The following is a 12258-nucleotide window of genomic DNA, read 5'->3' as shown; positions in this document are numbered from 1 at the left end:
CGGGGTTACAAATGACAGTGGTTTTATTGAACAGGGGAGATGATGACACAATGTCTTATTTGTTCCCTTGCACGCACGCACGCATGTACGCACAACGGCAGCAGGGGTTAGGGAGGCTTGATGCAGGGGCTGAAGTCCACTGAAGCCCAGGAGGAGACAAAGAGATAGAGAGAGAGAGAGAGAGAGAGAGAGAGAGAGAGAGAGAGAGAGAGAGAGAGAGAGGTGTGTGTGTCAATTGAACACAATGTTTTATTGATATATTTAAAAATTTAAAGCAATTTGGAAGCCTACCAGTGCCTCATTCACTACAATAAAATAAATTCTTAATACCTATATATTTTGGTATTTGATTTAGGGTTTTTTATCATGCAAAATCAGAGTTTCCCCTCCCCACTTTTCTCACCAGAATGCAAGTTCAGGCCCCTCGGTCCCAAGCCATGGCCCCCGCCACCCCTGCTTGTGCTCCTCACTCCTCACCCACAGCCCCCTGGCCCTGCTGATGCCCCTTGCCCTCCCACCCCCAGCCTTCTGCCCCCCCCAGCTGTGGAGGAGGGCTCCCCCAGCTGCCAGGGCTACAGGGCCAGGGACCTGGGTCTGCAGCCCTCTGTCCCCCACACTAGCGCCTGAGCCTCAGCTGCCACCCACAGAAGGCAGTGGCTGCTGCAGCAGAGCGGAGCCCATCTCCCCTTCCCCACAGGTGACACACCCCAAGCGGAGCCCATAGAGGGAAGTAGGGGAGCTGGCCACTGAGGGCTTGGGCAGAGTGGGTGGCTCCCCACCACTGTGCACATTCCCAGGGGGTTGGAGGGGAACATGTCCCTCAGATGTGTGCAGGGGGTGGGGGCGGGTGAGGGCTGCCCACTGCAGGCTTCCCATCCTGCTGCCCTCCCCCGGGGCCTCTGCAGCCCAGCAGGCAGGACCCGACATGGCAGGGCAGAGGGGTTGGGCAGGGAAGCTACTTGCTGCTTCATGCCCCACGCCACCTTGGTGAGGCACCCCGTCTGCCCGACAGCAGTGTGGGGTACAACTCTGTGCTGCCACACCTGCTTGCACATGGCGCCCCCTGCCTGACTGCCCTCCTCCTGCTCCCCCCAGCCCCTTGCAGCCTGCAGAGAGCTCTTTGCAAAAGTGCAAAATCCGTGTGTTTCTCCATTAAAATGAAAAATCTGCATTTTTCTTGGGTAAAAAGGGAAATACGTGTTTTTTCCCATTTTTCTGTGGGAAACAGAAAACCCAGATCCCTGATGATAACCTTTTGTCCTCCCCCCCTAAACAATATTAGGAAATGAGATGAACATTTGTTCACTCCCCCAGCAACCAAATCCCAGCCAACAAGTCTTAGGAGATTTACTTGGAGAGTATAGGAGTTTTGCCTGTGTTCCTGCTTCTTATCCCAGTCTGGACCCCCACTGTTGCTCCTGCAGGCACAATGCTACTGTGGGATCCCTCACTGGATTTTCCCTCACTTCCTCTATGCAGAGTTGTTTCAGAGAACAAGGAGCAGACTAAGACTAGTTGTGTTGTCAGAAGTGTCTTACAGTATTTCTTGCAGAGCTGTGGGAAGATGATACCATCACTTTCTGCACCCATAAAGATTAAGCCTACAGAGAAAATGTCCAGGGTTCATTAGCAAAGGAGCATACTACAACTGCTGCATTTTCCCCCAGCTTAAACACCTACCCGAAGCCCAGATCCATCTTCATTCAGGGATACAAAAACAGTCTGCAAATCCCAAGATCCTTATTCAGACAGAATTCTCATGCGCATCATACCCCACTAAAACTAGCAGGATTTCCCTTTATAAGAACTAAAGACAATGCAATTTGAATGTCTGTGTTTCTTAACCTAGTCATAATCCGTGGTCAGTGCAATGCAGGTCAACACAGGAGAGTTAGGGAGTTGAATTTACTGTTTAACAAACTATTTGTTTTAAGAACCCCATCATGTAGGCTTCTGTTCTTGCGTACATGGTGATTGTCAAGGCTTTCTTCCTTTAACATTATGGTACTCATTGTTACATTATCACTTTAAAAGATTTTAAATAATCGCATATTAGTTTGGCAATTTTTTTTTGCCTCCTGTAGGTAGGATGAGACAGGGGCAACTGTTAGTAGTGATGGAACAAAAAATCTGTTTCCATTTACTTCCTTTTTTCAAATGAAATCTGTTGCTCGTGGTACTCATGCATTTATATGTATGCAGAGCTTGATCCCACCTTGGGTATGGGCACATGGTAAAAGAGGGAGGGGCTTTTTGCATGTCAACTGCTCCACCTGCTGCAGCTGTCTGCAACCATCTCTTACCCCATGGTAAATACAGAATAACTTATGGCATCTTATCTATCTCTCTTTCACTGAGGGCTAAGGTTTTGTGAGTTAGCTTTCAGTTACTAGGTGGCAAGACTGTGCAAACAGGCAGTTAATTGAAGTAGCTGGCATGTGGTAACGCCCCATATGTTTTTTTTTTATGCGCCTGGGCCCTCAGTTACTCTGCCCCAGATTTAGGAGTGTATCTCATGTCAGCATAAATGAAAACAGAATTGGTACAAGTCAGGACCTGAGATCAAGGGAGGATGTGTCAAAGCAAAAGGGAAGTAACAGTTGTGATAGAAAGGAAGAAGTAACTGGTAGGACCAGCTCCGAAATAATGCATAGGCAAACTAGGTACAAGCCTATGGCCCCCTAAGTGAAGAAGCGACCCAAATGTGCTCATTTTACATATTATAATTATTGAGTGAAAAAAATAATATAAATATACAGTATTTAGTAGGGGCCCATGAGTTCATTAGCCGAGGGCCCACTAAAGGGTTAACTGGGTCCTGGGCAGGACTTTAAGTAGCAACAGGTTGCAGACCAAAGTCAGTAGCTGTAACTACTGGTGGAGCATAAGGGTGGGCCAAGTGCCTCAGCTGAGCACTTGTATAAAAAGAGGAAGAGCACTGCCACCTTTTGATGTGAGAAAGTATAAATCCTTATTATTCTTACAATGTTAATTTACCTATTGAAAAAAAATGCTGTGTAAAGGAGTCTGGCAGATAGGGTGGGTGCCTGGGACTTGTACCACTGCTACCTGCTTTCTTCTGCTATGTTGGTGCTTATGAGCTGCAGAGAAGCTTTTCAAAATCCAAGTAATATAAAACCAAAACTCCAGAAAAAAAATCCTAGAAAAGGTCAATAAGATTTAAAATATTGAGCTGGATTTTTAGTCTCACTTAAAATTGTGTAAGTCATTGTTAGTTCCACTTAAATCAACAATGCTGCACAAGTATAAAACTAGCATGAGAGGAACACTGAGTCCTTATATAAGATTTTGATTGCAAGTTATCCGTTTCCTCTCCAATTTTTCCAGGTTTAATTTTCTCCTGCCTTGGACTAATGATCAGCTGTTGCTGCAATTTAGCAGATAAATGCATACCATGTGATCCTGAAAGTACTTTTAATCAAAAGGAAAAAGAAAAAGTCATCTACTTTAAAAGTAACTGAAAGCAGACCACTGAGAACCAATTCACTAAAGATTACTTGCATTTCATGTTATTTTCTTTTAATATTGGTCTCCTGATCCTTTAATCCTGTTGAACTTTTATAATGTAAAATGAATGTGTAATCCTTGGTTTTTAGCCTCTGTAGGTATTCTCCTGAATTTTAATGTGGAATTTCAGACTTGCAGTTAAACCAAGACACAGCTCCTTTCAGGTTGTGCATTCCTGTTATGAACGTGCTGTGCAGAAAGCTACACTTATTTATGACAGATACTAAGAGTAAAAAATTGAGACCAAGTGTTAAAACTACTTACATTACTGTCCTCCAGAAACTTAAGTGATTTGGCTATATTATTCAACCGAAAAATACGATGGGTGGAGGATTTGTATTCATGCATCTAGAAGACAAAGCCAAAAAAAAAATTGATTTAAAATGCAGGCTGCTGATGAATAGTTTTTAATACACTTTGTATAGCTAAGAAAAATAGAGACCAAATATAATGGGTAAATACATATATTTACCCAAACCCCTTTCTCCTCCTTCCCCCTGCCCCTGGCAGACAGCCCTCCAGGCCAGCCCTGGCTCTGCAATGCACCACTGCGTGGCCGGGGGGCTGCGCGGGAACAGAATCTGGGCTCTGTGTCCCTGCAGCAGCCCTGGCCAGGCAGCAGCATGGCACAAGGCTGGGGCTGCTGTGGGGAAAGAGACCACAGATTCCTTCCCCTGTGGCCCCCCCATGGCTGGGCAGCCCTCCCGGCCAGCCTGGGGGACCTGGGGGGGAAAGGGGCCTGGATTCTGTGTCCCTGTGGGCTCCCTGACTGGGCCGCAGGGCTGGGGCAGTTCACAGCTGCATGCAGGGAGGTGGTGGGGCTGGGCTCAAAGGGTGCCACTGACCCCAGTCAGTGATAGCGGAGAAGGCAGGGTCAGCCTGGCGCATGGGCAGAGCAAACAAGCTCTGCCTGAGGCTAGAGTGCAGCCTTGCACCCTGCCACCTGGGATGGCAGTGATTATGCTCTAAATTAATCTTAAATGGGATACAGCACAGACCTCACGCATCAAGGGTTAACTTAGAGTGCAATCCACCATTTTTAAAGTGCTCTAAGAGCCATAAATGTCTGTTCAGTGCACTTAAAGCACAATAGTTTCATAGGTGTTAGGGGCTGGAAGGGACTTTACAGGTGTAATGTCTGTACGTAGCCTAAAACGACAGCTCTTCCAAGAATAGCACATTTCCCCTTCTACAGTACCCTTCATTTGGAAATCTCAACACACATTATAAACATTAACAAATTAAAGTCTGAGTGAACACTGTCAGGTATAGAAGCTTATTCTGATCCCTCATTAGTTTAAGGCCCCAACCACATGGCAGCTACACGGCATAGAAGGCCAAATTACAGTGTGAACGAACCACAGCTGGTTTGGTGAAGAGCCCATTATCTTCACAGTACTGTGAAAGAGAGCATCTGGCTCTTTATATGCAGATATATCTGTGTTCACACATACATTCAAAGAAACACAGAGACGATACCATACCATACAGAAGTATTTCTCCATTGCATGCATACCAGTTTTTGGCCTGACAGGACCTCCAATAAAGCCATCAAGATTTTCCCATCCTGAATATCAACAAACAGGTCTCTCACTTTCAGAGGAGGACTGCGCTGTGAGGAAAAGAAAAATATTGACTGTACAGCGCTTAGTTACTTTTTAACAGCAGCACTTGGTAAATCACAACTGTTTTTGAAGGAAATGAGTGAAATGTTACAAAACAGAGAATTTATGAATGAATTGTAAGAAAGGGCAACTTCTCTCAACTTCAACTTTATTAGCCAAAAGCAGAAGCTTTTTCTGAGTATGGACAAAGCTAAAACTGAAATTCTGGTCTCATTTAAACAAATACAGTGAAGTCAAAGGGGTTATTCCAGATTTACATGAGAGCACAGCCACAAATATAGACTTCTAAATTTGGCCCTAAACAAGTAAAGATAGTGTGGGCAGTGAAGGGAGCAGTATTCTCTCTCACTTACACCAGCATAAGCTCACTGGTGTTGCTCTTGTGTCATGCAGAGGTAGGACCACATCTAGGCCAGTGACAGTATAGCATGGTTTACTTTGTAAAGCTTCCCTTGGTGCTATTCTATTTCCAAGTATTTTTAATATGCTTTAAATTACATGCCAATTTCATAGATTGCAATTCTCCTTTTTCTGCAAACCTCTCCAAAGGGAGCCATCTCCTTCATCCACATAGGTGTCTGATGATGTGTTCACTGTGAGGCACACAGCCAACTCAATTCAGCCCTCAGGAGTCAGTCCCATCTGCAGAAATTACCCTCTGCTTGGGTTATCTGTCCCTAAAGAGCACCCCTTTACTTCTTTGGTTGGTTTGCACAATCCCATATGATTAAGCACAGCTTTGGGCAATTTGGAATAGGATAGTCTTGTGATTAGTCTTTTATCCAGCCAAGAACCATAGTCCATGTTGCCCAGAGAGAAAATATTAGTTGAAGAGCCACAACACACTTTCAATCAAAGAGTAAACATTGTATTTCTTTTTATTATAAAATCTTCTATTTATTTTCTTTTATAACTTCCAACATTAAAAGCACTCAAATTTGTCAGCTGTTGAGCACTCAGAGCACTGCCGCTACAGCTGATGGAGGTTGCAAGTAACCAGGTTCATTTCAGGCGCATGACGATATTTGGCATTTTGGAAAATGACAACCTACTAAATCACAGAAGGCCCTTGAAGAGGTTCTTCTTTTTGTTCTTTAAAGATAGAGGAGGAGCTGACAGAAAGCAACAACAGACCAGTCCTTCAGCATGTATTCCCCAACATCAAGAAGTCTCCCTATGACTATGAAGTAATTTAGCACTGTTCTCATTATCCAGATCAATACTTTTAACTTTGACAATTCCAGCAAACAGGGGCAGCAGCAGACATTGCCTTCAGTTAAAAGAGCATTTTGCAACGTGGCAGTAATCCAGAGAAAACACTCTATGTGCTCCTAATGTTCCTAAGACTTCATGTGCTTGGTATGGCAGAATTAACAGCACCCTGCAGACCTTTTCATGATCTAATTCCTTTTGTAAATTAAAGAACTTTTTCAGAAGCCAGATGCTCAGCAAGCATTTCTGACAGATTTCAAATTGCAGTTAGTTTCAAATGCTCAGGTCTGATTCACAAAGGAATTACACACTCTCACTTTATACACTGGATTGTTCCCAAAGATCTCGCAGTCAAAACATTACTGCTAACCTCATTCTGAATTTCAGTGAAAAAATTAAGAAGATCCCTTCTTTCCTCCAGTAACAGCCACTGCAGGACAGTGGGCTTCAGCAATTACATTGTACTTAGTGCCTTTCTTCTAAAATCGTTTTACAGATCACATACCTACAACACCAGTGAAATGCAGTCACCTCTGTTGGGTATTGTGGTGGCTAGATAAAAACAATGTCACATAGCACAAACTGTTCAGGACAGAACTGGGCCTTCAATTTGAATTCTCAGGGAATACTTTAGCTCTGAGTCTTGAAGTGTATTAAACTCTTTGTTGCCACTTCAGTAATAATACGTTCTCCTCTGGGACATTTTTAGACTGTGCACCTCTTACTTATGTGAGCAGTATCACTAACTTCAAGCTACTCATGAGTACACTGTGAGTACAACCATTGTGAGTTGGATTTGCAGCATCAGATCCAAAGCACAGTATAGCAGCAGAGACATGGGAGAATGAGACATTCCTACTTATGTAAAAGACCATGGTGTTATAAATATCTAAATATAGGAGTGACTGTCTCATTTGTAAGGTCCCATCCTTCCTACCCACAAACAGGAAATCGAGGGAATTCCAAGCGTGTCTACACTGATATTTAAAGTCAGGCTTGAGTTTGCTCTCAACTAGCCCAAACCATGTGAGCTGCCCTTCCCTACCCACACCACCTTTTAGTCTGTACCAACAGGGTCCATGAGCTTCTTATCTGCAATGTGGAGGCCTTCTAGGAGTCAGTCTATGCATCCTTTCCTTCCAGGCCTGTCTCTTGTTATGGGCAGTAAAAAGAGGAAGTGCAAAGGGCTGGAAGTCAGGAACAGGGAATTATGAAATAGCTACTGGTAGATTTCTTGTGCTCCAGGCCTGCACACTAGTGTAAGTTCCAAAGCACACTGCAAAAAGGGGGTAAGCTAGGAAGTGAGTGATGCAAGGGTTGACCTCATGCTTGGCAGTTCACAGTTTTCAAGCTCAGGCCGGGCTGCTACTTTGGGTTGAACGGAGAGGTTTATAATTTAACTCAGGGGTCAGCAACATGGAGGCCATGGACCAGGTCTGGCTAATGGAGCCAGAGGACTTTTGTGGTGCATTACTGGCTGAGGGCTTCAGCAGTGTCTAGAGAGGAGGCTTTGCTCACGTCCACATGGGGACCAGGCAGCAAAGAGCTGCACCAGGGCTGGGCAACTGGAAGCAGCTCCTGTACTACTGTTGCTTTTCCCTGGCCCCCTTCCAACCCCTGCTTCCCATCCCCACTGCTCCTAGCTATCCAGCCCCAGCATGGACAGAGCAAAACTCCTCACCTCCAGAATCTAAATTCTTTAGATTTAAAGGGAAAAAAGCCACCCATAGAAAGATCTCCGAGTCACATATTTGCATATGTGGCAACTCTCTGCTGCCATTAAATAACCATAAACAGATAACAAATTAGGTTAGCCAATCAAGAAATCAAAGCAACAGTACAGCTCCTTTTGCCCACACAGAAATACACCCTTCTCCTCAAATAAACATTTCAACTTTCCTAATAAATTCATTTAAAAATCAGAATAATTCTGAACTTCTGAATAATTTGATGCTATTTAAACACATTTCTTATTGTGCTGTTCTTCCATCTCAGTAGCTAGCCAGTTTTCATCTTCCTTTCACAGCATGGAGATGTAACTCTGGCTTGGACGAGTTTCTGGTTCTAGAGCAATGTAATTCTTCATTTGTTTACGACCAGCCTAATACTATATGAAGAATTAATCCAGCACCTCTCTTTGTTGCAAAAGGAATGTAGGGTAAAGATACATATAAAATAGAGGCCTGAGCATGTATGCTGTGTCCTAGAACTCTTTCCACTTACAGATAAACAATACCAGATGATATATGAAATCAAGACATGTACATGGAACTACATTTTCAGTAGAGGGGTGCGTATACATGTGTTTAGTACAGTGGTATTTGGGGCAAGTGTGTGAAAAAAATATTTTTACAAATGGATAGCTTATTTGTTGTCTGTCTTACCTTTCCCAAATGTAGATTTATCCACCTGGTGAAGGTCCTCTTCTGCACATTTTCCCTTTCCACTAAAAATAAGAAAACAGGCACTTTAATTTTCAGAGGAGAGAAAGTTCATAGGAGTCTAATAATCAAATCCATAAGAGAGCCCAGTAAATAAGGCACAAGAGTCTGAGTCAGTAGTCCTGGGTTTGACTTGTAATTCAAACTGTGGCCTGGACAAAATACTTGCACCTTGATTTTTTAAATGAAGTTAAAAAACCACTTGGACACAGAACCTTCAAAGTAATAATGAAGGCAAACTTGCATATACACAGAGGTGCCCTGAAGTTGGAAAATGCAGTTCTGCCTACTTAGGTCAATCTGCAGGGTCAAGAACTGCAAATGCATGCAAATTAGAGTGAAGTGCACTCTAAGGTATTTATGGGCAAGCACAATTTGAAAAAAAAAAGTGCAAAATTTCTTCACACATTTTCTCCCATTAATAAATAAACATGCAATGATAATAAAATTAGGTCTATTGATGAAGAGCACTGAGGGCTAAATCCTGCATTACCTATTAGACATTTAAGGCCAGAGTCTATTCCACCTATTAGACACCTAAGCGGACTTAGGCACTTAGATATGCTTCTATTCCACTCTGCTCTAGTCCCTGAAAATCCATTCACGCATTTACTGTTGTAACGCATGGATGTTTTAGCCTTAAAATGTAGTCACAAAAGGGCACTGAGAATGAAGATGATTCTCTTTCCTTTGGTGCTAGCAGTTTTTTCAGGGACTCAAGTGGGATGGAACAAGACTGAACTTAGGCACTTAAGTCAACTTAGGTATCTAATAGATAAGACCCAGCCCTAAATGTTAAACTCCTGTTATGATGTAGATGATGAGAGTCAGGGAGGCATCCTATTTCAGCCATGTAGATGTATAGTTTCCTATCCTTTTAAAGGGTGCAAATACACTGGAGACAAATGATATTTCACCCAGCAGGGTCACACCACTCTCCTATTCACTTCACTGGGCAACACTTAGACACCTCAGTTACACAGGAAGCACTTAGATCTTCATTTACTCTAATGGGGAGTTTACATTTGTGCTAACATGTGTCTGTCTGTTAGGAATCCTCCCTCCCTCTGCCATAAGGGACAGGTATTGTAAGGCCTTTTGTCTTGGCAGCTAGATACAGACAGCATAAGGTTCTTCTGTAAATATCCTAATGGTTAGAGCACCTGCCCACAACATAAGTGACCCGAGTTCTACGCCCCTCTCAGGCTCTGGGATGCTTGAATCCATACGTCCTAGTACAGTAGGGTCAGGGAGGACTGAGTTAGGGAACTTCTGGAGGGACTGGACGTGTTCAACTCAGCAGGTCCAGATGCTCTCCACCCCAGGGTGCTGAGGGAATCGGTAGGGGTTATCAAGGGGCCCCTGGCACAGCTTTACGAGCACTCGTGGTGCTCTGGCCAGGTGCCAGACAACTGGAAGAAGGCCAGTGTGGTCCCCATTTTCAAAAAAGGGAGGACCTGGGCAACCATAAACCTGTTAGTCTTACTTCGATCCTGGGGAAGCTCTTTGAAAAGACTATCGAGGAGCACATCTGGGAAGGACCAGCAGGGGGGATGATGCTCAGGGGCATCCAGCATGGGTTCATTAGGTCCTGTCAGACCAACCTGGTTGCCTTCTATGACAAGGTCACAAAATCCTTGGATGCAGGTGTCGCGGTGGATGTAGCCTTTCTGCACTTCAGGAAGGCCTTTGACACTGTCTCCCACCCCATTCTCATTAAAAAGCTAGGCAACTGTGGTATTAATGCCTACACAGTCAGATGGGTTGCAAATTGGCTGAGGGGCCACACCCCGTGGTGGTGGATAGGTCATGTTCGGCCTGGAGGGATGTAGGCAGTGGGGTCCCCTAGGACTCGGTCCTTGGGCCTGCACTGTTTAATCTCTTTATTAGTGACTTGGACAAGGGGCTGAAAAGCACCCTGTTCAAATTCGCTGACGACACCAAGATTTGGGGTGAGGTGGGCACGCTAGAAGGGAGGGACAGAATACAGCTGGACCTGGACAGGTTACAGGGGTGGGCGAATGAGAATAGGATGGGATTCAGTACTGACAAGTGCAGGGTGCTGCACTTGGGCAGTAAAAACCAGCAGCATACCTACAGGCTGGGGAATTCCCTTCTCATCAGTGCAGAGGCAGAAAAGGATCTTGGAGTCATTATCGATTCTAAAATGAATGTGGGCTGCCAATGTGACAATGCGGTCAGTAAGGCTAACTGCACCTGGCCATGCATCCACAGATGCATTATGAGCAGGGCCAAGGAAGTGATCCTCCCCTCCTATGTGACACTGGTCAGGCCACAGTTGGAGTACTGTGTCCAGTTCTGGGCGCCACACTTTAGGAGAGATGTGGCTAGCATCGAGAGGGTCCAGAGAAGGGCCACTTGCATGATCCGGGGACAGCAGGGAAGACCCTATGAGGAGAGGCTACGGGACCTGAACCTGTTCAACCTTCACAAGAGAAGGCTGAGAGGGGATCTAGTGGCCGTCTATAAACTTACCAGAGGGGACCAGAGGAGAATGGGAGAGACCCTGTTCCCCTGTGCACCTCCCAGAGTAGCAAGGAATAACAGCCATAAGTTGTTTGAGAATAGGTTCAGGCTGGACATTACAAGACACTATTTCACAGTCAGGGCGGCTAGGATCTGGAACCAACTTCCAAGGGAAGTGGTGCTGGCTCCTACCTTGGGGGTCTTTAAGAGGAGGCTAGATAATCACCTAGTTGGGGTCATATGAGCCCAGTATTCTCTCCTGCCCAGGGGAGGGGGTTGGACTTGAAGATCTACTTAGGTCCCTTCCGACCCTACATCTATGAATCTATGAGTACCCTAACCCCCAACCTATGGGGCAGATATGGCTGTGAACTGTTTCCTTCTCTTGAAGCTGGTGCATTGGTGGCCAATAAGGAAAACGTCACAGGGCCAAAAGCGAGGTGGACTCTTTGACCCAGGGAGGATGGCCCTTCCCCATGCCAGAAGCAAGGGAATACTATTCCAAAGGCTGCTCATGCAATGATTCTTCAAAGCCAGACACATCATGCAAACCGACTTCATTAGGAGTCACACTGCTTTTATATCATGACACTATTCTAGACTGCATTTTAGCAATAGGGGGCAAGGTCTGGTCCAATTCATAGATTCATAGATGCTAGGGTCGGAAGGGACCTCAACAGATCATTGAGTCCGACCCCCTGCCCTGGGCAGGAAAGAGCGCTGGGGTCAGATGACCCCAGCCAGATGCCCATCCAACCTCCTCTTGAAGACCCCCAAGGTAGGGGACAGCACCATTGGAAGCCCATTCCAGGTTTTGGCAACCCCTACCATGAAGAATCCTGATCTTTCCTTTCCTGATAACTAGCTTTTTGGTTTTCTTTCATCATGATGTGTTAATAAAATACTAGTTTCCAACCTAAAATGAAGCATTTTAATCTTGCCCAAATTAAAATATTTCAAGGGAC

General features: G+C 44.9%; 1 protein-coding gene across 1 annotated transcript in view; it reads right to left on the bottom strand.

Moving 5' to 3' along the window:
• CLMN (calmin) overlaps positions 1–12258 on the bottom strand; it is a 156894-nt gene that overhangs the window by 20113 nt on the left and 124523 nt on the right. The window contains exons 2-4 of the mRNA XM_019518609.1: positions 8750–8811; positions 5045–5140; positions 3793–3876 (exon numbers count right to left, since the gene is read on the bottom strand). Coding sequence (XP_019374154.1) covers positions 3793–3876; positions 5045–5140; positions 8750–8811 — 242 coding nt within the window. The remainder of the gene's footprint in view (positions 1–3792; positions 3877–5044; positions 5141–8749; positions 8812–12258) is intronic.

The sequence above is a fragment of the Gavialis gangeticus genome, unplaced genomic scaffold (assembly GCF_001723915.1).
Source record: "Gavialis gangeticus isolate Ggan-Ray unplaced genomic scaffold, GavGan_comp1, whole genome shotgun sequence".
Lineage (NCBI taxonomy): Eukaryota > Metazoa > Chordata > Crocodylia > Gavialidae > Gavialis > Gavialis gangeticus.
This window is presented reverse-complemented; position numbering and strand designations above follow the sequence as displayed.